Here is a 24851-nt window from a genome sequence, read left to right as displayed (position 1 = left end):
CACACACACACACACACACACACACACACACACACACACACACACACGAGGATGTACTATCCTATTCTCCCATTCCAGCTGCGGGCTCACCTCCAGGAGGCAGGGTCTTGTACTCATTTGCTTGTAAGGCCCCCCCTTTAAAAACTCTCAAGTGATAGGGACACATGACTTATCTCCACTTCTGGTATGCATACCCTTGAAGAATCAGATGCCTCAATTAGTGTTGAATGGAGGACTGAGCAAAGATAGCATCTGTGGTTAATGGTAGAGGTTACATTAATGTTTGAGTGCTTGAGTTCCATTGCTTCGTGTACCTTCTATGTGTACGTTTCTACCCAGGTAAAGTTTTCTCTCCAACTCTAGACTCTAATATGCCAATTTTACATCTTCGTTTGGATGTCTGATATCTTAAAACCAACATATGTGAAGGCTAAGCTCTTGATCTTCCTACCCCCAAACTGGTTCCACCTGCAGCCTTCCCCATCTCAATGGAAACTCAGTCCTTCCAGTTGCTCAAACCAAAAAATTGGGAGTCATCCTGATTTTCTTTGATGCACCATGTGCATTTCGTTAACAAATCTTATTGGCACTACCTTTAAAATATACCCAGAACCCAGCGACTTCTCATCACTGCTCCTACCTCCACTGCTACTACCGTGCTCTGAGCCTCTGGCATCTCCTACTGAATCACTCTTCTAAATAGTTTACACTCTTTTATCTTTGCCCACATTGACTGTTCTCACCCAGCAGCCAAAGTGATCCTATTGAAAATGTAACTTGGATGGTGTCATTCTTCTGTGATGCCTCCCTATTCACTCAGGGTAAAAGCCAAAGTCCTTACAGTGTCCCACAGGTCCTACATGATCTGCACTCCCCTCTGCCCCCCTAGCCCCAGCCCTGGCCTCACCATTCCTGGAACACACCAGGCACATGTAGGCCTTGGCTTTAGCTCTTCATTCCTTCTGGACCTTCTCTCACCTCCTAGTCTTGGTTCAGATCTCACTTCTCAGTTGGGCTATTGATGACCTGATGACCCTGTTGACTAGTGCAAGTTGTATCACTCCGTCCTCTCGAGTCTTTTTACCCTGCCTTTGTTCTTATATCCGTAGCTCTTATTTTATGACGTGCTGCCTGTTTTACTGATTTGTTCTGCATATTGTCTCCTCCCCATCGCCCCTGCTAGACTCCAAGCTCTGTGAGGGTAGGAGTCTTTTTTTTGTTCACTGTTCACCAGTATTCCAAGTGCCTAGAATGGTGCTTGGTACATAGTTGGCACTCAAAAAATGTTTGCTGAGTGAATTCCTAAGAGGTAATACTTTAAAAATAAATGATCCTTTCAGAATGGGTCAGGAAAGGAAGAGGTATGAAGAGAAATATGGCAATAAATAATGATGTTTGCCTGTTGTCCTTTGTGTGATATATATGCAAGTATGTCTTTAGGCTTAATTTGGTATCCTGATTTTTTTCTTTAATAGCTTTATTGAGGTATAATTTACATGCCATAAAATTCACCTATTACAGTTGTACAATTCAGTGATTTTTTAGTACATTTCTAGAGTTGTGCAACTATCTTCTCAGAAAGTTCCCTTGTGTCCATTAGTAGTTAATCCCCACTCCCTGCCATGGTACCCTGATTTTATTTGTTAATTTTTTTGCTCCCAAGTCTCAAAAGAGTAGTTTATACAGCAATACTAATACAGCCTGTGCTCTTAAAAATTATGTTTAAATATGAAGTTAAATATCATTGCTTAATGTAGGAAATGGTATTGAACATTAGTGAAAAGAATGGGCTCAAAGAGTCAGACTGACTTTGCTCTTACCCAGCTCTACTATTTAGTTACCTAAATTGTTTTTTGCCTTCATCTTTTCATCTGTTAAATGGGGATGGTAATAGTAATGAGCTCACAGAGTTGTTGTGAAGATTAAGCAAATAATACAAGTAAACAGCTTAGCACAGTGGCTGCTGAATAGTAAATACTCAATAAACTTTAGCTAACAGGATTAATCTCTTGTTACAAGAGTAGGTCTGAAATATATGGGGTAAATAAATAACCTGGCAGGTAGAGAGCAAAATTCAAATCAGAGTCTAAGTTTTTGAAGCTTGTGTAAAATACGGTCCTGTTCCTGTCTTGGTTTGTAAATAATGTATGACTACAGCAGATTGTTAAAAGCATGTTAATTTCCAACAGAGATCATTTCTCAGCATTTTTATTTCAAAGTATCTGCTGAACCACTTTCACTGAATTTTCTGTGCTCCTTTGTGATAGAGCTTTGACACCATGGAGGTGATTACCCACTTTTTTGTTGCAATCGTAGTGACCATCAGAGAGTGCTCTGAATTGTGTCTTGATCTTACATTGGGATATACTGCAAGACTTCCTCTAAATGAATTTGAGAGATTTGTTGTATCTCTTATAGCCTAATAAGCCAGAACTAAATTATTTTTAATAAGATCTTTTCTGTTTTTTTTCTTTTATGTACAGATGCACAAAGCAGGGTCATCAGAAGCCTCTCGATTCAAAAGATGATAATACTGAAAAACACTGCCCAGTGACAGTGAATCCTTGGCATATGAAGAAAGCTTTCAAAGTCATGAATGAATTAAGAAGGTATTATTACATTAATATTCATGTAACATGGGTCTCTTCCCTTTATTTTGTAGTTGTTTCTAGTGAATATGCTCTTCATGCCTCATTGGTTCTTTATTTGATATAGAGAACATTAAAAGCTTTTTCTACGGGTTTTTTTTTTTTTTTTAATCAGAAGCATGAATAGTATAAGGCTGGTCTCCAATATGTAGCAACTAGCCACATGTGGTTAATCTGAATTAAGATGTTCTGTAAGTAGAAAATACAAAGTGGATTTCCAAGATTTAGTACAAAAAAGAATGTACAATGTTTTATTAATAACTTTTAAGAATATTGGTTACATTTAAAAATGATAATATATGGGATATTTTGGGTTAAATAGAATATATTAGTGAAATTATTTTCACTTGTTTCTTTTTTAATGTGATTACTAGAAAATTATGAATTGCATTATATTTTATATTATATATATATCCCATAGTTCTATTGGATGGCTTGGTGTAGGGTTTCTCACTTATCACAAAGAATATGGAAAGAAAACTGTAAGGGAAAAATGTGATACTTTGGTGGTGGTGGTGGTAGTAATTTTGAGGACTGGTGACCTGCCCATTATTAACGTTATTCTTAAGTATGTTAAAGGTCACTGATATGAAAGAAGTGACTTTAAAAGTTGATTGGAAAATGAATAGTTGTTCTTTTTTTTTTAATTAAAAGACTAATATGTGTATTAACCTTGGTTTAGTTTTCTTAGCCCTTTGTGAAAGTATTTTTTTCCGCATTGTTCTCTTTGTGAAAGTACATATATTTAAAAGCTTGGGCTAAAAAGAAGGGAGTGACTTAAACTGTCCTTCAATGTCTATGTGGTATGTCTTCGTAAAAGTCCACCCTTTAGGCCCATCATTTCTTTGTTTTTTCTTTACGTAAAGATTCAATAAATATTTATCTGTTGGGTGCTGGAGATACAATGGTGAGCATGAGACACATAGCTTATGGTTGAATGCAGGCAGCAGGCATTAATCAGAGGATTACACACATAATTTACTGTACATTTTAATGGCAGTAAGTGCTATGAAGGAGGGCTGCCTGGTGCTGTGAAGGTTGATAACAGTGGTCAGGAAACGCTTCCTGACCTGATAGAAATATTTGTGCTGAGAACTAAAGCAAAACAGAGGTAAGGAAATGAAGGCAGGATGGGGGTGGGAGAGGTTAGAAAACTGTTCCACGCACAGGGAATGGCAGTGCCCAAGTCTGGTGGTGGGACAGAGCTGGCCTTATTGGAGGAAATGAGGGGCAGCTGGAGCACAAATGTCAAGGGGGTCATGGCGAGAGAGGAGCCTCAGTGGGCAGGTAGGGCCCAGCATACTCTGGGCCTTACACATTTCAGTCTTGTTGTCATGGGAGGAAGCCACTGGAGAGTGTTAAGCAGGGTAGTGACATGATCAGATTTGTACTTTGAAAAGAACATACTTGCTGCTAGGTGGAGAGTGGAGTGGAGAGGGACAAGGAAGTTAAATCGACTATAACATACTTGATTTGCTTCCTAGTCCAGCTCTGATAGTATTTCTAATGTTTTCATTTAGTCTTTGGGAAAATATGTAGTGGGATAATCCAGCAGGTCCGGATGTGCTGTTCTAGTTTTTTAATCCCGTTTTAACAGTAGTTATTGAATGTAAACTGCAGTGGTTACTAAATGGATCTGAAAAGTAAGAAAAATAGTCTAGTCATTAATTTTTTTTTTTTTAATGTTTATTTTTGAGAGAGAAAGAGACAGAGTGTGAGTGGGGAAGGTGCAGAGAGAGACAGAGACCCAGAATCTGAAGCAGGCTCCAGGCTCTGAGCTGTCAGCACAGGGCTCAGACTCACAAACCACGAGATCATAACCTGAGCTGAAGTCGGACGCTTAACCGACTAAGCCACCCAGGTGACCCTAGTCTGGTCATTTTAAGACTGAGATTTTTTTTTTTTAATTTTTTTCTTTCAACGTTTATTTATTTTTGGGACAGAGAGAGACAGAGCATGAACGGGGGAGGGGCAGAGAGAGAGGGAGACACAGAATCGGAAACAGGCTCCAGGCTCTGAGCTATCAGCCCAGAGCCCGACGCGGGGCTCGAACTCACGGACCGCGAGATCGTGACCTGGCTGAAGTCGGACGCTTAACCGACTGCGCCACCCAGGCGCCCCAAGACTGAGATTTTTAATGGCTCTTCTTTTTCTTTGAAAAGTCTAGAAAGACTGACTTTTTCCTGTTCACATTTCCTCGCCCACCCCCTTCTGTGGGAGCACCATAACCATGGCCTTCCACTGGTGTGAGTAGGGCCTCTGTTGACCTAGGCATGACTCACTAAACTTCAGGGAAGGTGACACCTTCCCCTGAGGTGGATGACCCCGGTTTAGGGACACACTCTGGACTTGGGCGAACTGTTTTACTTCTTTGAGGCTTAACTATAAAATGAAGGGAGGAGACAGGATGGAATGTGAGGTTCATTGCTGCTCTGACTTCTCTGAGTTTGTGAGATTTTTTTCCTGCTTACATGCACAGCACTGGTGTCCTTGCTTCATCCTGGGTTTATTTTGCTCTAGCCTTCATGTACCTATGTGTCCCGTTTTGGGTGTGAACTATATGGCTGTGAAACAGCGTCTTACTCTTTGTGTCGTACCATATCAGGAACCAACGTGTCACCAGGCTGGTAGTTGATGCTGATCTTCAGAACAAAGAACGACTTTTAAATAGCCAGAGGGTGTTCGCTGCCAGCTCTATATCCAGGATTGTTTTAATAAACTCACTAACTGATATTGTTTTTTGTTTTTGTTTTGTTTTTAATAAACTCTCTTTGGGATTCATCAGAACCCTTTTGTTTTGTTTGTTTTAAATATCATTCACTTCTGGGGCACCTGGGTGGCTCAGTTGGTTGAGCGTCTGACTTTGGCTCAGGTCGTGATTTCACGGCTCGTGAATTCCAGCCCCACATTGGGTTCTGAGCCTGGAGCCTGCTTCATATTCTGGGTCTCTCCTCCTCTCTGCCACTCTCCTGCTCATGCTCTCTCTCTCTGTCTCTCAAAAATAAAAATAAACATTAAACATTTTTTAAAATATCATTCACTTCTCTCTTAACCCTTATGGCCCATTTGAGTAATTAAAAAAAAAAATCTTGGAGGAAGCCTGTTCTTTAAACAGCTGAAAATCTTTAATTTCCTGCCATTGCATCAACTTCCTGCTGCCAGGAAGAGGTAGCTGAGAGTGGTTTCCTGACTTCTGGGAAGAGAGAACTTCCTTGTTCTGATTGCTCTGCTCTTGGGCCCTTGCCTTTAACTGGTAGAGTAACAGCCATACACTAGAGAGCGTTTTTATGAATGTTTGACTGATGGAAGTGATATTTTAGGAGTAAAAGTCACTTTTGTTTTCTAGTCATGGTTGTTGTAAGGTGTGGTTGGGGGAGTGGGAGTGAGTGGGCAAGAGCTTTGTAAAGTTTAAGTTTGAGAATTAATATAGTTTATAGAAAAAGAATGTGACATTTTCTTTAAACTAGTTTTTTGTTTTTGTTTTCTTTTTTAGACAGGAGGCCCAGATATAGCTCCATGTCCCAGCCCAATATGAGCTTGAATAGCTTAAAATTACTTGGCTTAAAAACCCTGCAGTTACTTGTAAACAGTGTATTCTACAAGTGTTTGTAAGCAGCTGGTTCTCCTTTGAAATCTGCTAGCATGCGCGGCTGTGCGGGAGCCAGAAACAGCATCAGACTTGGCCCATGCCCTGCGAATGTCTAGATTGCTATAGGAGATGTCTAGAGGAGAGGATGAGGTGGGGGAACAGTGCATGCTGAAGAGGATTTTCACAGGAGAAATCCACAGCAGCCCAAAGAAGAGGTTTCTGCTGGACCTGATCGCAGGCAGTAGGATTCATACAAAGGACAGGAGAGGAAAGGCAGTTCCTGGCCTGGATGACTGCATGAGCTATGGGGGGGATAAACATAACTTGTTGGATAAAGTGAATCAAGAGTTCGTGCTGGGGAGTCTGTGCAGAAAAGGTTAGGAAGTGGGAGAAGGACTGAATTGTGCAGGCTTAAATAGCGTGATGAATTTGGACTTAATCCTGTGGGCACTGGGAATCAGTGAAGGTTTTTGAAAAAGGGAGCAGCGTTGTAAGATGAATGGTGTTGGAGGCACAATCTGGCAGTGTAGTGAAAGGACAGGTCTTTTTAGCAACGCATCTCTGGCAGAAAATTCAGCTCTTTCAACTTCCCAAGCTTGAATTGTTGGGGGTAGGAATTTTTCAGGATAGTGACATTTTCAAAATCAAAGCAATAGATCTAATTATGTGTAAAACACTGTATTGAGTCTGTAGAGAAGACAAGCAGACTAAATCTCAGACATAGGTTTTATTGAGAACATTATGCTGTGGGCTTTTTGAGGTGGCCCCAAAAAGGAAATGTCAAGAGATAGCTTTTTGCCTTTACATTAAACACACACACACACACACACACACACACACACACACACACACACACAACTTCTGTTTTGTAGGTTATGGGATAAGAGTATCTGAGCTTTAAAAATTTCAGTGACTGTTAGTTAGGGCCAACCTGTTGCTTGTTTAGAAGGAAGAGAATTTTGATCCTTAAGATATATTAAGGAGTTGAAAGTTTTTAGTAAGGATAAATCATTTGAAGCAGTTCAAGTGCTCCTCTATATATCATACCTAAGTCATAAATATTTAGTAGGTCAGTTATAACAGCAGTTTTTACCTTCCCAAGTATAATTTAATCAAAAAAGCCTGAAGCTGTCTTTTAAAGGAGTGCCTATTGTATTTTTCCTCCAGGACATTTAGACCTTGTGGATCCAGATCACCAGTAGGATTAAGTTATCTATTGTGCATCTATGAAAAATTGGAGTTGTGGCTCTTTGGTTATTTATACTCGGTTGCTTAGATGGCAAGTGAATTAAAGAACAAACAAGTGAATCTCCCTTTCTCTTCACAGCTTTATTTCACTGTTTTTATTTTTATTTTTTTAATGTTTATTCTTGAGAGAGAGAGACAGACAGACAGACAGGCAGACAGTGCAAGCGGGGGAGCTCAAACTCATGAACTGTGAGATCATGACCTGAGCCAAAGTCAAATGCTTAACTGACTGAGCTACCCAGGCACTCCTTTATGTGACTGTTTTTAAAAGAGATTTCAGGAAGTTACATACGATGTGAGTTTTTTTATTGCTCGAACATATATTTTTTTCTGTAGTAAAACATTGCCAGGTTCTTTTGTTTTCATGTTATACTAGAGTAGGATGTAAAACATTCCTTGAAAGATAGAGCAGTTGGGTAGAGCCCCAAATCAAATAGACTTGTTTATTTAGAAATTTTAAGATACAGTTTGAAACTTCTAGTCTCACTTTAACTGGTAATCTTCTGCAGTGTTTCTTAAGCACATGTGATTAATCTCTTTTTAAGTGGTGTTTATTGAGCATGGACAGGATCATTGAACATTTCAAAGAATACCAATAGTGGATAGTAATAAATGAGTTTACTGACCCAACTCCTTTCTTTTCCCTTTCTTTATGTTGTTGAATACCTACTGGCTTCAGAGCTCGCTTTTACTATGCCTGTTAAATCAGAAAATCAGAAGATCTTACTCTGGCTTTTTTCTTTAAATTACTATAGTTAAGAGTAGCTCATGATTTATTTCACCAATTAAAAAATACTTTGTAATGAGGAAGTTTCCTTTGTATGCATCCTACACTTTCTACCACAGAGGCTTTTCATCTGCATATTCAGAAACTCATCTCTGCATTACTCTTCCCGCCCCTACCCCCCGAAATCCTTCACCTTCCTCATTTCTCTGTTCTTCTCCCCACCAGCCTTTCTCTGTCCCTAATCTCTTCCTTCATTTTATTTCTAATTATTCTTTTCATCTTCTCTCAACTGTGACCAAGTGTTCTTGCAGGTCCTCAAATCTGGAGATGTTACCTTCCCTTCTCTGCAGATATTTAGTAACACACTTTTCCCTGTGCCTTCCAGTAGCTCTGTTTTGTCATTTTTCACTGTCACTCTTTTTTATTTTTTAATTTTTTTCTTTTTTGAGAGAGAGAAAGGGAGAGAGGGAGAATCCCATGAAGAGGCAGAGAGAGGGGGAGAGAGAGCGAGAGAGAGAGAGAGAGAGAGAATCCCACACAGCCTCCGCACTATCAGCATGGGAACCCAAGGCTTGGCTTAAACTTACCTGATGCAGGGCTCGAACTCATGAACTGCAAGATCATGACCTGAACTGAAGTCAGATGCTTAACCGACTGAGCCACCCAGACACCCCTCACTGTCATTCTGCTGTCTTGATTCTGTTTGAAAAGAATAATCTCTATATTCTGGGACCCTTGCTAGTTTAAGGCAGTTTCTAAGTTATTGACTGTAGTAGGTTGTCCTACAACTTTCCACATTGTCACCACTTCCTGCTTTCTGTTTGAAAATTTCAGCAGGTGCAAATCTGTTGAGGGGGCTGTGCTATCAGGACTTACACTATGGTGGTGAATCTGTGTTGGGTAAACCCAGCCTCTACGTTTTTCCCTGTGCTTAACTGCCACAGAAATTCAAATTCATATCAAAATCAAACCATCATAGTTCTAAGAAGAAAAAGAAGGAAGATGGTGGTGACACATGCCATGGAGTTCTGTTGATCTTTGAGATTATTGACATTATAAGCCAGATTGCATCTCCCTTGTCTGTTAAATGAAATTGTCAGAGGAGGGTTGGTTAAATATGACTAATTTAAGTCAGCAGTTGTGCAGCCTTTCGCCTTTAAACCAGCTCATCTCCCTTCATGCCGAGTGACCAGTACTCAGTGATGCAGCCATGTCCTGAACAGCACCTCCACATCTGGCTCTCCCTCTGCTTCCTGACCAGTTTTTAAACTTCTTGGCTGCTTTCCTTGACCTCTGACCCCTTGCCTCGTTTCTTTTTATGTCTTGCTATTGTGTCTTTATCCTAACACCTGTTGCTGTTCCAGAGATGACTTTGGACACATTCCAGGACGTGGTATGGGGTTTGCCCATGGGCTGTGGTGGAAGCCTCGTCTCACGAGCTACGGAGTCCACTCCATGTGGCAGGCAGTGCCTCTAGGTTTTCCGTGGCACTCGAGGAAGAAAGACAGACAGATGCCATGTGATTGCCTCACCCTGCCGGCTTCCAGTAGAAAGTCAATTTTTGTTTTATGTGACTACTAATTATTTTTGACCTCTGAAAGCCTGATATGTACACAGCAGTGATCGGTTTTTCTCCTCTTAGGAATTTGTGACTTTGTGTCAGGAAACTAAAGGATGTCTTGGTATGTCAGGCATGTTTCATTAATTTTCAAAGCAGCATTTTTCCTGAGAAGGACCAGTTTGCATGATGCTGTTTCATTTAGGTTTTGGAGTGCCTTTCATTTTTCTAGGCAATTTGGGTTTTACAAAAGGCCTGTATAATTTTTGTTCTCCACATTTGAGCTTAGAGGCATCTTCCTTTGCAAAGCCACCTTAAGGTTGGGCTTCACCTCTCTTATATCTTCCCAAACATGCCACACGTGCCCCATCTTAAAAGTTACAGTTTCATTTTTGTAATTAGCTGTTAGCTTGTCTGTTTCTCCCCACTCCACTGGGAACTCCTTGCTGTCATGGGCATTGCCTTGCTATTGTGGTAAATGAACATAGTGCTAGGCGCACAGTAGCCACTCTGGATATTTGATGATGAATGAATAGATGCAAATTTTGCTAAATAGCAATTATTTGTCTTACTATTCTGGAAGACTTTTCCTTCTGTCATTCATTCTTTCATTGAATTTCAAGTAATAGGAATATAAACTCAGAAACTCACTTTAATTTTTATTGCCAAACTTTTCATTTGTACCTGTCCTCCTCCTCATCCAAAAGTTATTGTACTACTTACAAACATGCACATTTGGAAAGAGGTAGGGGCCATACTCAGTTAGATACACACTGGCTGGAAGATAAGAAAGCTGGTCAGATCTCTTTTTTTTTTTTTTTTTTTTTTAAGAGCAAGTGGGAGCGGGGGAGAGGGACGAGAGAGAGAGAATCTTAATCCATGTGAGTGTGGAGCCTGACTCAGGGCTTAATCCCATGACCCTGGGATCATGACCTGAACTGAAATCAAAAGTCAGACGCTTAACCCACCGAGCCACCCAAATGCTCCTGGGCTCTCTTGTCTTTGAGTGCCGTTTTAAAACATGTTATTGTTCGGGCACCTGGGTGGCTCAGTCGGTTAAGCATCCAACTTCAGCTCAGGTAATGATCTCATGGTTCATGGATTCAAGCCCCGCATCAGGCAGGCTCTGTGCTGACGGCTCAGAGCCTGGAGCCTGCTTTCGATTCTGTGTTCCCCTCTCTCTCTCTGTTCCTCCCCTGCTCATGCTGTTTCTCTCTCTCAAAAAAAAAATATTGAAAAAATTGAAAAAAACATTACAAAATAAAATACGTTATTGCTGGACACAAAAAGATAAAAAATGAAGCACTAGAACCAAATATGTTATTGTTTTAGAATGTGACCCTTAGATTCTGTGTGACCTAACCCAGGGTGTGGCTACATACTGATTTGGCAGTGTTTTTACCTTCCTAGTTAACTAATGTCAGCTAATAAGCCAGTAAGGCTGAGCTAATTATGTGACAGCCAGCAGGTGTTATGCTAGATGGTTTTGATCAATAAGTAATTGTAATTGAAGCTAAATGTAATTAATTATGTGATTTTGGGGTGTCCAAGTGTAATTCCACTTATGTTCCATCTTGAAACTAGGGCACTAAGAAGGATTACTACTGACAAAAGGAAAATCGGCATAAAAATGTACTTGACTCATGTTTGAGTTGTGTCCAGATGCACTGGCCATAGTAGGAAAACCTGGATGGCCCCGTCCTTGAGAGACTGTGTGAAACTCTGCTGACCTCCTCTTCGATCACCCTTCTTTCTCTCTGCTTTCCTTTTTCCAGGGTTCCCCATTGTGCTGTGCTGCCTCACGTCTCCATGCAGTAGCACATACTGTTCTCTCTGTTAGGAGCTCCCTTGCTCCTTCTCTATCCCGCTAATGCCTACTTGTTTATAAAACTCAGCTTAAGGTCAGTAGCTGCAGGAAGACTTTTCTCACCCCCAGTCTGCTTTAGATGCTTCCCTATAGCACCTTTACAGTGATTTTTTCTACTTTATCGTGTAATCTTGGCACGGTCATTCCTTTCTGCTAGACTCCTTAAGGTCAGAGATGATCTTGCAGTGCTTTGTTGAATTTGATCTTTCTAAATATTCTTGTAGATGTAGTGCTAAAACCCCACTAAAACTGTGCCTTTTATAAACTATATACAGAACTTAAGATTGTTTCTAGTATACGGTATGCCAAATAATAGATTGGTGTTATTTGATTTATACTTTTTTTTTTAATTTTTTTTTTCAACGTTTATTTATTTTTGGGACAGAGAGAGACAGAGCCTGAACGGGTGAGGGGCAGAGAGAGAGGGAGACACAGAATCGGAAACAGGCTCCAGGCTCTGAGCCATCAGCCCAGAGCCTGACACGGGGCTCGAACTCACGGATCGCGAGATCGTGACCTGGCCGAAGTCGGACGCTGAACCGACTGCGCCACCCAGGCGCCTCTGATTTATACTTTTTATTCCTTGTTTTATTCAAGCTTTAACAAGTCTTGAAAACACACAGGTGGTTTTGTGTAGTGGTTAAAAGGCTTTGGAGCCAGACTCCATGGATTTGAATCCTGGCATTCCACAAGTGGGGACTTAAGGCTGATTGTTCATCTTTAACCTTGACTTCCCCAGCTGTACATTTTGGGGGTAAAAATCATAATAATACCTACCTCGTAAGATTGTGGTGGGTCCTAAATGAGATAAAACATGCAGGTAAAGCACTTGCGTAGTAACCTCCTGAAAACACCACTGAATTTTCCCACCCTGGTTACTTGTGAAACCATGGAATTCATAGAATTGCAGTATGGTTTTTATATTCTCAGAGCAGACATAGACTTTGTCAGTGTTCACAGTGGAGGAATCACGATTATGCCACCTTTGATGACTCTATTGTCCATGACTGTAACGTGGGACCTACCTGATGTCTCATACAGCATCCTGAGCCATTAAATTGACACCCATGAGCCATACTTTGCTCTGAAGGACACAGCAGGCTCATCAGCAGGGAGGCTCTGGAGCACAGTTATCACCAGCGCTGCCGTGCTCCTTTTTCTTACAGTTTCCCCTAGACCGGAGGGAAAATCAATGCCAGTAGGATCTCCAAAAACTTTTGGTGTGAATTCTACAGAAATAGGCAGTGTGGAAAAGTGGAAAACTTCAAGGATTTGGTTAAGCTCATGTGAAAATGTTGCTTGTGAGCTACTAGAAAATTATAGCAGGCCGCAGGCCATCCTTGTAGGAGATAGAATAGTGGAGGAGGGGACCAAGTGTGACCTGTGTGTGGGATACACACAAATTCATGCTTGGGTGTGTGAGGTGTGGAAAGGACTTTTGGGTTCACCACACCTGTTTCAGTCATTAATGACATGACTACCAGTAAGGTCAGTTTTAGAGTGCAGCCTCCTTGCTTGTTCTGGAATAAGCATCAGCACCACTTTTTGCCAAAAAGATATCCTGTGACATTCTTATTTAGTGGGAGAAGCTCATCTAGCAGTTTGTGTAGAATGTAGAAAGTGTTCACCGTATGGTTTTGAATGGCTCAAAATGGATATTTCAGAATGGGAGGTATAATTATGCTTGCTGAATAATGGTTTGTTTTAAGGTAACAAAATGCTTTTTAATTTTGTACGTGGTAATGTTTTCCAGCTTTGAGAAAAGAGATAGTTTGCACTGGTAAAATGTTGTGATTAAGTTAAGCCTCAAATGTCTTCTATGCCTTTTAAGTAGTGGGAGCAATTGAATATAGTTTTACCTTTGCTTGATGACCCAGCATCATTTTAAATATCTTTTTTTTTTTTTTTTTGGTACTTTGACCCAATTTGGTTTTCTACATACATTTTATTTTGTCTCATCTTAATGTGAGACTGCCATCTGCCACTTCTTAATTCAAACTGTTCTTAATTCAAACATCCTCTCCTTTTACAATCCATTGATGGTTTGCTGCCAGTAATTTATTTAGGTTGAGAAATCATTAATCAAGTTGGGAAAGGTTTCCCTGTTGAACAAAGGCAAGATTCTGAGTGAGGGCCCAATGCATGTCGGGTCTTTGTTGTGACTGTTTTCTGTAGCTTCACGTTTAAGGAATTCTGTTTTAAAGTAAAGGATGGCAGTTTTAAGTCTCAACTTCAGAAGAGTGTAATATGTTGCAATTTTTACTGTAATATTTTAGCACAGGATGCTGAATACATTTATTATCGGTATCATTAAAATTTTCTCTTTCTCTGCTTTGTGAACAGTCAAAACTTGCTGTGTGATGTCACAATTGTGGCTGAAGACATGGAGATCTCTGCTCACAGAGTGGTGCTGGCTGCCTGTAGTCCTTATTTTCATGCCATGTTTACAGGTATGAAATGTCTTAGTTCTGGGTATTTTTCAAACGTATACAGATCTGGGCTTTTCTTTCCACATTTTCTTTTCTTATTAACATTTTATTGTTATGAAATGAAGTACTGTAATGGAAGTAAACGTTCTTGCTTTGTTTCAAATTCCTCCTCCCTGTTGTTTTTCGGTTTTGTAATCATGTGTGTATATGTGCATTATATTCACATACTCATAGTTTTATGCTAGTTTTGCCCCGTTGTATTTACATCTACATATACTGGCCGAGTTTACTTGCCTGCCAATTATAACAACTTTTGGCACTTGATTATTTTGGCAAAAGAAAAGTGCTTTTACTGTTTTCCATTTTTTTTTTCCAAATGATTTTCACATATGTTTCGTTGATTGTTTACAGTGAATAAAGAGATGTTTATTTAATGTCCTTTGATTTAAATATATAAAAAAAATGGTGGTCACTTAGGTAACTAAAAATATATAAAATGACTTCAGTACTTCTGGAAAAAAGTAATTTATGCTTGCCCACTCATTCTCTTAAAAAAATTAAACATATATTATTGTACAAAGAAATGAAGTTATATATTAGAACAGTGAGCTTATAATCTTAAGAGTATTGGTAGAACAAACAAAATACTTATAAATACAGGGGTGTCTGGGGGGCTCGGTTGGTTGAGTGTCTTACTCTTGATTTTGGCTCAGGTCATCATCCCAGGGTCGGGGGTCCAATCCCCGTGTCAGGCTCCACTCCAACTAACTAAGTGTGGAGCCTGCTTAAGATCTCTTTCCTTCCCTCTTTCCCCTCCCCGCCTCGTGTGCTCTCTCTCTAAAAAAACAAAACAAAATAAAACACTTATGAATACAAATATAGTTACATGAAAAAGCGCAAATAATAAAAGATATTCATACTTTAGAAATCATGAAGTATTTCTTGTGCCTAACATTTTGCTTAGATACTTCCAGGAATATACAATAGTGTAAGTGTGCTTCCCACCCCCAGTAACAATATGCACACTTTAAGTACGTAGTAGAGTATGGAAGATCTGGTTACCCAAGCAGTGATGCAGATGGCGAGGGCTGTGATGGACAGCACTGAGAGAGGGGGATCTGACATTTCCTGAAGCCAGATAGGTTTAAAGGGTTCACACCAATGAAGAGGAGTCCAGAAGGCCACGTGAAGAGGATGGGCTTAATGTTTTGGGAGTAGAGGAGAGTCTGGAAGGCCCTCACTATTCAGCCTGTTGCAGCCTTGCTGTTCCTGAACGGAGTTAAATAATCAAGAATGTAGGAATGATAGCAGAGGGGCTGTGAGCCAAGTTGGGAGGGTGTCTTTAGCTGAGGCTGATTTGAAAAGTCAATACTAATAATGTGGGACTAGTCAGATTTTTATGTCCTAGGGTTCATTTCAGTCTCATGGTTTACATCTTACATCTTATTTATTTCCCCTGGACAGTGTTCTAAACAGAGTCTCCAGGCTTATGAGAGGAAGGTTCTGGCTGGAATGTGTCAGCCTAACTTAGGAATTCCTTAGTATAGGGCTGTCCCCTTTAGGTGGCATTCTCTCACATGACATTGTTATTGCTATTTCCTTGTTGGAAACCATGGGAAACTCACATCATCAACTTATGCCTCAGTTTCCCCATCTGGAGAAGGAAGATGGTAATTTTACCCACTTTCTGGGATTTTTATAAAAATTAAATCAGATCATATATATGAATTTCTTAGCACTCTACTTGGCCCATGGAAAATATATAATTAATTTTGGCAGTAATTATGTTATTATTATTTGAATTGAAGAATAGCAGACACACAATGTTACATTAGTTCCAGGTGTACAGCATAGTAATTCTGCATCTCTATATGTTAATGCTGTGCTCACCACAACTGTAGCCATCATCTGTCACCATACTATGATATTACAGTACCATTGACTGTATTCCCTATGCTGTACCTTTTATCCTCTTAACTTATTCCCTTACTAGAAGCTGTATCCCCAACTCTCCTTCTCCCCTTTGCCTGTCCTGCCCCCCTTTCCCCTCTGGTGACCGCAAGTTTTTTGTATTTACGGGTCTATTTATGTTCTTTGTATTTATGGGTCTGTTTCTGCTTGTTTGTTTTGTTTTTTAGATACCATATATAAATGATATCATATGGTAAATATCTTTCTCTGTCTGACTTATTTCATTTAGCATGGTACCCTCTAGGTCTACCCATAGTGGTACAAATGCCAAGATCTTATTCTTTTTTTACAGCTAGTATTGTATACCAGATGTTCTTTTTCCATTCATCTATCGATGGCCATTTGGGTTGCTTTTATATCTTGGCTGTTGTAAATAATGCAGTAAACATAGGGGTAAATGTATCTGTTCAAATTAATGCTTTTGGTGTGGTTTTTTTTTGTTGTTCTTGTTTTTTTGTAAATCCAAAATATATAAAGAACCTTTATAACTCAATATCAAAAACCAAATAATTCAGTAAAACATGTGCAGGGACCTGAATAGACATTTCCAAAGAAGACCACTGATGGCCAACAGACACATGAAATGGTACTCAACATCACTAATCATCAGGGAAATGCAAATCGCACCTGTCAGAATGGCTGGAATCAAAAGGACAAGAAGTAACAAGTGTTAGCAAAGATGTAGGGAAAAAGGAACTTTTGTACACTGCTGGTGGAAATGTAAATTGGTGCAGCCACTATGGAAAACACTATGGAGGTTCCTCAAAAAATTAAAAATAAGAATACCATATGATCCATTATTTTTCTTTTACTCTAAATTTCTAAATGCCCTTATATTTTGTAAGAGTAGAAGATTGAGGAATGCTTAGACTAGAATTTCTTTTGATAAATGTTTTATTTTTTATAGAGCTACACAAATATATAGTGATTAACTTAAAAATGCAAGATCAAAGTAACTTAAAACTGCAGGATCAAGGTTAGTTTCCTTTCCCTCCAAAAGGCAGCACTTAGAGTCTCCAATCTCCCTGACCCTTAGGTATCCAGAGACATGCATGCTAAATAGAGATGGGAGATCTTGTTATATCTTTGTCTTCTTTTCTGTTTACCTTATGACCTAAACTACATTTCACTTTCCCTGTTTTTTTGTTGTTGTTGTTGTTTTTAGTCTAATATACCTTTTACATGTTGTCAAACTTTAGATTGCGGTATACTAAGATAAATGCAAAATAGGGATACTGTGTTAATTTCTGATTCATATAAAATGAATTGAATACCTCAGTTGTGTTTTTTTCCACAACTTTTTTGATGCATATTTTACATATTATGAAATTTACACATTTTCAGTGTAGTGGAAGTGAATTTTAGTAAATGTATTTAGTGGTCATCACCATAAGTCAATTTTGGAACATTTTTATTCCCACATTAATGATTTTGGGTTTATGTATGTAAATTATTTCTGTGTTATAGTATTTATTATCAGTTTGTTCTTTTTTATTGCTAAATAGATAAAATTGTATGGATGTATCACATTTTGGCTGTCCATTCTCCAGTTGATGGACATATGGGTTAATTTCAGTTTTGAGCTGTTGGGAATAATGCTGGTGTGAATATCCATGTGCCATTGTTTACATGGACATTTATTTTCATTTCTCATGGAATTAGATACCTAGGAGTGGAATTGCTGGGTCTTATGGTAAATTTCTTTAAACTTAACAATGACTGCTATGCTGTTTTTGAAGGTGCACCATATTACATTCCTACTGTTAATGTAGGATGGTTCCCATTTCTCCACATCCCCATCAACACTTGTTACTTTTATTTTTTTTTTAATTGTAGTCATTCTAATGGGTGTAAAATGGCATCTCTTGTAGTTTTAATTTGCAATTCCCAAATGAGTGATGATGTTGAACATCTTTTCATATACTTATTTGGCTTGACTTAAAAAAAGATTTTTTTTAATGTTTATTCTTGAGAGGGAGAGAGAAAGACAGAGAGAGAGAGACAGAGACAGGGCATGAGCAGGGGAGGGGTAGAGAGAGAAGGAGACACAGAATCTGAAGCAGGCTCCAGGCTCCGAGCTGTCAGCCCATGTGGGCTGAGAAATGTTGAGATCATGACCTGAGCTGAAGTTGGTCGCTTAACCATCTGAGCTGCCCAGGTGCCCCTGACTTTTTGGTTCTTCAGCAATAGATGCTATTCACTTTTCTGGCAGTCTTTGTACATTTCTACTTTTGAATCCACTGAATAGTCCATCACTTGTCAGAGATTAGGTGAGGAAGATAAGGAGATTTGGTGTAGGTGGTTTAGCGTACATAGATTTTTTTTTGTGATTTGCTAGAATATGAATCCCTTGTATCTTTTTGTTTTGTTTTTTGTTTTTTGGTCTGAAACCCTGTTAAAATTTATTATAAAAAATAGAGCGAGGCCAACCAGTAGACCTTTGCATGCTGCCATTCCATTGTACATTATGTATATTTATTTTCTCCTGCTCGGTGGGTAATCAGAAGTGATTGCAGTGGCATAGGTTGTTACCCTATTCTTGTTTTCCTAGGCCTCACCTATTAGGAAGTGGGGAACATGAAGAGGTTCTTTTTTGGCCCTTGTTTCTTTTTTTTTTTTTCCAACGTTTATTTATTTTTTGGGACAGAGAGAGACAGAGCATGAACGGGGGAGGGGCAGAGAGAGAGGGAGACACAGAATCGGAAACAGGCTCCAGGCTCTGAGCCATCAGCCCAGAGCCTGACGCAGGGCTCGAACTCACGGACCGCGAGATCGTGACCTGGCTGAAGTCGGACGCTTAACCGACTGCGCCACCCAGGCGCCCCGATTGGCCCTTGTTTCTAATCTCCTATAAATTGTAGGAGGAATTTTTATTCAAATTCTATTACCTAAAAAAGAATTGTGTTACTCTTTGTAGTTCCAAGTATTTGGGTAGAGAAAGGAGGTGAAAAGTAATTGTGTGATACAGTCACAGGATTTTACTCTGTGAAGTATGGGCCTATTTAGAGCAAGGCCAGGTGGTTTAATTCTTACTTAAGGAAGCATGTATCATTTGAGTTCTTGTGTTTTTCAGTTACTTGTTTCTTATAAATGTGGAATTTAAAATGTTGTTTCTCTTACAAATACATTTGAGGCCTATTTAGTACCCCAGGCTAAAATATCTGACATCTAGTAGGAAATAATTGGATTTTTGTTTTTACTCTTTTGTGCTTTTTGATTATTTCTTTTGTCATATTGAACATGATTCGGTGAGTAGAATAGGAAAATGTGGATTATCATTTGAATGATAAAGAAGTGAGATTTCTATTTTATTTTACTTTCTTTTTTTAAATTTAAATCCAAGTTAGTTAACATATAGTATAATAATGATTTCAGGAATAGATTTTAGTGATTCGTCACTTACATATAACACCCAGTGCTCATCCCAGCAAGTGTCCTCCTTGGTGTCCCTTGCTCATGTAGTTCATTCCCCCACCCAACACCCTTCCAGCAACCCTCAGTTCTCTGTATTTACGAGTCTCTTATGGTTTGTCTCCCTCTCTGTTTTTATATTATTTTTGCTTCCCTTCCCTTATGTTCATCTGTTTTGTATCTTAAATTCTACATATGAGTGAAATCATATATTTGTCTTTCTCTGACTTACTTTGCTTAGCATAATACGCTCTAATTCCTTCCATGTTGTTACAAATGGCAAGATTTCATTCTTTTTGATCACTGAGTAATATTCCATTGTGTGTGTGTGTGTGTGTGTGTGTGTGTGTGTGTGTGTGTGTGTACACATACATACCACATCTTTATCCATCCATCAGTAGATGGACATTTTGGCTCTTTCCATACTTTGGCTATTGTCAATATCACTGCTACAAACATTGGGGTGCACGTGCCCCTTCAAAACAGCACTGCTGTATCCTTTGGATAAATACCTAGCAGTACAATTGCTGGGTTATAGGTAGTTCTATTTTTAATTTTTTGAGGAAACTCCATACTGTTTTCCAGAGTGCCTACACCAGTTTGCATTCCCACCAGCAGTACAAAAGAGATCCTCTCTCTCTGCATCCTTGCCAACATCTGTTGTTGCCTGAGTTGTTAATGTGAGCCATTCTGACAGGTGTGAGGTGGTATCTCATTGTGGTTTTGATTTGTATTTCCCTGATGATGAATGATGTTGAGCATCTTTTCATGTGTCTGTTAGACATCTGGATGTATTCTTTGGAAAAGTGTCTATGTCTTTTGCCCATTTCTTCACTGGATGACATGGTTTTTGGGTGTTGAGTTTGACAATTTCTTTATAGACTTTGTATACTAATCCTTTATGTGATATGTCATTTGCAAATATCTTCTCTCATTTTGTTGGCTGCCTTTTAGTTTTGCTGATTGTTTCCTTTACTGTGCAGAGAGGTCCAAATAGTTCATTTTTGCTTTTGTTTCCCTTGCCTCTGGAGACATGTCAAGTAAGAAGTTGCTGTGGCCACTGTGAAGGAGGTTGTTGCCTGTTTTCTCCTCTAGGATTTTGATGGTTTCCTGCCTCATGTTTAGGTCTTTCATCCATTTTGAGTTTATTTTTGTGTATGGAGTAAGAAAATAGTCCAGGTTCATTCTTCTGCATGTTGCTGTTCAGTGTTTCCAACACCCATTTGCTGAAGAGACTGTCTTTATTCCATTGGATATTCTTTCCTGCTTTGCCAAAGTTGGCCATACATTTGTGTGTCCATTTCTGGGTTCTGTATTCTGCTCCACTGATCTAAGTGTCTGTTTTTGTGCCAGTACCATACTGTCTTGATGATTACAGCTTTGTAATACAGTTTGAAGTATGGAATTATAATGCCTCCACCTTTGGTTTTCTTTTTCAGGATTGCTTTGGCTATTTGGGATCTTTTCTGGTTCGATACAAATTTTAGGATTATGTGTTGTAGCTCTGTGAAGAATGCTGGTGTTATTTTGATAGGGATTGTATTGAATATGTAGTTTGCTTTGGGTGGTATTGACATTTTAACAGTATTCTTCAAATCTATGAGCATGGAATGTTTTTCTAATTTTTTGTGTCTTCAATTTCTTTCATAAGCTTTCTATAATTTTCAGTGTATAGATTTTTCACTTCTTTGGTTAGGTTTATTCCTAGGTATTTTATGGTTTGTGGTGCAATAAATGGGATTGATTCCTTGATTTCTTTTTCTGCTGCTTCATTATTGGTGTATGGAAATGCAGCTGATTTCTTTGCATTGATTTTATATTCTGCGACTTTGCTGAATTCATGGATCAATTCTAGCAGTTTTTTGGTGGACTCTTGGGTTTTACACATAGAGTATCAAGTCGTCCTCCAAGAGTGAAAGTTTGATTTCCTCTTTGCCCATTAGGATGCTTTTTATTTCTTTGTGTTGTCTCATTGCTGAGGCTATGACTTGCAACACTATGTTGAATAACAGTGGTGAGAATGGATATCCTTGTTGTGTTCCTGACCTTAGGGGGAAAGCTCTGTTTTTCCTCATTGAGGATGATATTACCTGTGGGTCTTTTGTAGTGGCCTCTATGATCTTGGGGCATAATCCTTTTATTCCTACTTAAGGGTTATCAAGAAAGGATGCTGTATTTTGTCAAATGCTTTCTCTGCATCTATTGAGAGGATCATGTGGTTCTTATCCTTTCTGTTATTAACGTGATATATCACACTGATTTGCAGATACGAACCAGACCTGAATCCTAGGACTAAATCCCACTTGATCCTGGTGAATAATTCTTTTAATGTACTGTTGGCTAGTTCTAGTTGGGAATTTTTGCATCCATGTTCATCAGGGAAATTGGTCTGTAGTTCTCCTTTTTAGTGGAGTCTTTGTCAGGTTTTGGAATCAAGGTAATGCTGGCTGCATAGACTGAATTTGGAAGTTTTTGCTTCCATTCTATTTTTTGGAACAGCTTCAAAAGAATAGGTGCTAACTCTTCTTTAAATGTTTGGTAGAATTCCCCTGGAAAGCCATCTGGCCCTAGACTCTTGTTTGTTGGGAGATTTTGATTACTGATTCAATTTCTTTACTGAATGTGGGTCTGTTCAAATTTTCTACCTCCTATCTCAGTTTTGGTAGTTTATATGTTTCTAGGAATTTTTCTGTTTGTTCCCAATTGCCAAATGTGTTGGCATATAGTTGCTCATATTTTATTATTATTGTTTGTATTTCTGTGGTGTTGGTTGTGATCACCCCTCTTTAATTCTTGATCTTATTTATTTGGGTCCTTTCCCTTTTCTTTTTGATGAAACTGGCTAGGGGTTTATGACTTTTGTTAATTCTTTCAGAGAACCAGCTCTTGGTTTCATTGATCTGTTCAACTGTTGTTTTTTTTTTTTTTTTTAATATACATTATTGATTTCTGCTTTAATCTTCATTATTTCCCGTTTTCTGCTGATTTTGGGCTTTATTTTGCTGCTCTTTTTCCAGCTCTTTTAGGTGTAAGGTTAGGTTGTGTATTTGAGACCTTTCTTCCTTCTTTAAGAGGACCTGATTGCTATATACCTCCCTCTTCTGACCTCCTTTGCTGTGTCCCAGAGGTTTGGGGTTTTCATGTTTTTGTTTTCATTGGCTTCCATGTACTTTTTCTTTTTTTTAATTTGATTTTTTATTTCTTAAAATTTACATGCAAATTAGTTAGCATATAGTGCAACAATGATTTTGGGAGTAGACTCCTTAATGCCCCTTACCCATTTAGCCCATCCCCCCTCTCACAATCACTTATGTAACCCTCAGTTTGTTCTTCATATTTATGAGTCTCTTCTGTTTTGTCCCCCTCCCTGTTTTTATATTATTTTTGTTTCCCTTCCCTTATGTTCATCTGTTTTGTCTCTTAAAGTCCTCATATGAGTTAAGTCATATGATTTTTGTCTTTCTCTGACTAATTTCACTTAGCATAATACCTTCCAGTTCCATCCACGTAGTTGCAAATGGCAAGATTTCATTCTTTTCGATTGCCGAGTAATACTCCATTTAATATATATATCACATTTTCTTTATCCATTCATCCATCGATGGACATTTGGGCTCTTTGCATACTTTGCGTATTGTTGATAGTGCTGCTATAAACATGGGGGCTGCATGTGTCCCTTCAAAGCAGCACACCTGTATCCCTTGGATAAATGCCTAGTAGTGCAATGCTGGGTTGTAGGGTAGCTCCATTTTTAGTTTTTTGAGGAACCTGTTTTCCAGAATGGCTGCACCAGCTTGCATTCCCACCAACAATGCAAAAGAGATCCTCTTTGTCCGCATCCTCGCCAACATCTGTTGTTGCCTGAGTTGTTAATGTGAGCCATTCTGACAGGTGTAAGGTGGTATCTCATTGTGGTTCTGCTTTGTATTTCCCTGATGGTGAGTGATGTTGAGCATTTTTTCATGTGTCCATTGGCCATCTGTGTCTTCCTTGGAGAAGTGTCTATTCATGTCTTTTGCACATTTCTTCACTGAATTATTTGTTTTTTGGGTGTTGAGTTTGATAAGGTCTTCATAGATGTTGGATACTAACCCTTTATCTGATATGTCATTTGCAAATATCTTCTCCCATTCTGTCAGTTACCTTTTAGTTTTGTTGATTGTTTCCTTCGCTAGCAGAAGCTTTTTATTTTGACAAGGTCCCAGTAGTTCATTTTTGCTTTTGTTTCCCTTGCCTCCGGAGACGTGTTGAGTAAGAAGTTGCTGTGGCCAAGATCAAAGATGAGGTCTTTCATCCATTTTGAGTTTATTTTTGTGTATGGTGTAAGAAAGTGGTCCAGGTTCATTCTTCTGCATGTTGCTGTCCAGTTTTCCCAACACCACTTGCTGAAGAGACTGTCTTTATTCCATTGGATAGTCTTTCCTGCTTTGTCAAAGATTAGTTGGCCATACGTTTTTGGGTCCATTTCTGGGTTCTCTATTCTGTTTCATTGATCTGAGTGTCTGTTCTTGTGCCAGTACCATACTGTCTTGATGATTACAGCTTTGTAGTATAGCTTGAAGTCTGGGATTGTGATGCCTCCAGCTTTGGTTTTCTTTTTCAAGATCGCTTTGGCTATTCAGGGTCTTTTCTAGTTCCATACAAATTTTAGGATTATTTGTTGTAGCTCTGTGAAGAATGCTGGTGTTATTTTGATAGGGATTGTATTGAATATGTAGTTTGCTTTGGGTAGTATTGACATGTTAACAGTATTTGTTCTTCCTATCCAGGAGCAGGGAATCTTTTTCCATTTTTTGGTGTCTTTTCTTTCATAAGCTTTCTATAATTTTCAGCATATAGATTTTTCACCTCTTTGGTTAGATTTATTCCTAGGTATTTTATGGTTTTTGGTGCAACTGTAAATGGGATCGATTCCTTGATTTCTCTTTCTGTCGCTTCATTGTTGGTGTATTGGAATGCACCTGGTTTCTGTGCATTGATTTTATATCCTGCAACTTTGCTGAATTCATGAATCAATTCTAACAGTTTTTTTTGTGGAATCTTTTGGGTATTCCATATACAGTATCATGTCATCTGCAAAGAGTGAAAGTTTGACCTCCTTCTGCCCAATTTGGATGCCTTTTATTTCTTTGTGTTGTCTGATTGCAGAGGCTAAGACTTCCAATCCTATGTTGAATAACAGTGGCAAGAGTGGAAATCCCTGTCTTGTTCCTGACGTTAGGGGGAAAGCTCTCACTTTTTCCCCATTGAGGATGATATTAGCGTTGAGTCGTTCTTATATGGCTTTTATGATCTCGAGGTATGCTCCTTCTATCCCTACTTTCTTGAGGGTTTTTATCAAGAAAGGATGCTGTATTTTGTCACATGCTTTCTCTGCATCTGTTGAGAGGATCATATGGCTCT

The 24851-nt window shown here is 39.0% G+C and overlaps 1 protein-coding gene across 4 annotated transcripts in view; it reads left to right on the top strand.

Annotated features, from left to right (window-relative positions):
• The first annotated feature begins 2470 nt into the window (after positions 1–2470).
• KLHL2 (kelch like family member 2) overlaps positions 2471–24851 on the top strand; it is a 104875-nt gene continuing 82494 nt past the window's right edge. For 2 of the 4 annotated variants that reach the window (XM_040471104.1, XM_040471096.1), the window contains exons 1-2: positions 2471–2609; positions 13981–14087. In XM_040471104.1, the coding sequence (XP_040327038.1) occupies positions 2476–2609; positions 13981–14087 (241 nt within the window). In that variant the 5' untranslated portion in view covers positions 2471–2475. Of the gene's footprint in view, positions 2610–13980; positions 14088–24851 lie in introns of those variants that run through there. The other 2 variants (XM_040471090.1, XM_040471112.1) reach the window with 2 other exon arrangements.

The sequence above is a fragment of the Herpailurus yagouaroundi genome, unplaced genomic scaffold (genome assembly GCF_014898765.1).
Source record: "Herpailurus yagouaroundi ecotype Mexico unplaced genomic scaffold, PumYag 28, whole genome shotgun sequence".
NCBI classification, from domain to species: domain Eukaryota; kingdom Metazoa; phylum Chordata; class Mammalia; order Carnivora; family Felidae; genus Herpailurus; species Herpailurus yagouaroundi.
Note: the sequence above shows the minus strand (reverse complement) of the source record. Positions and strands in the feature narration are given on the sequence as shown.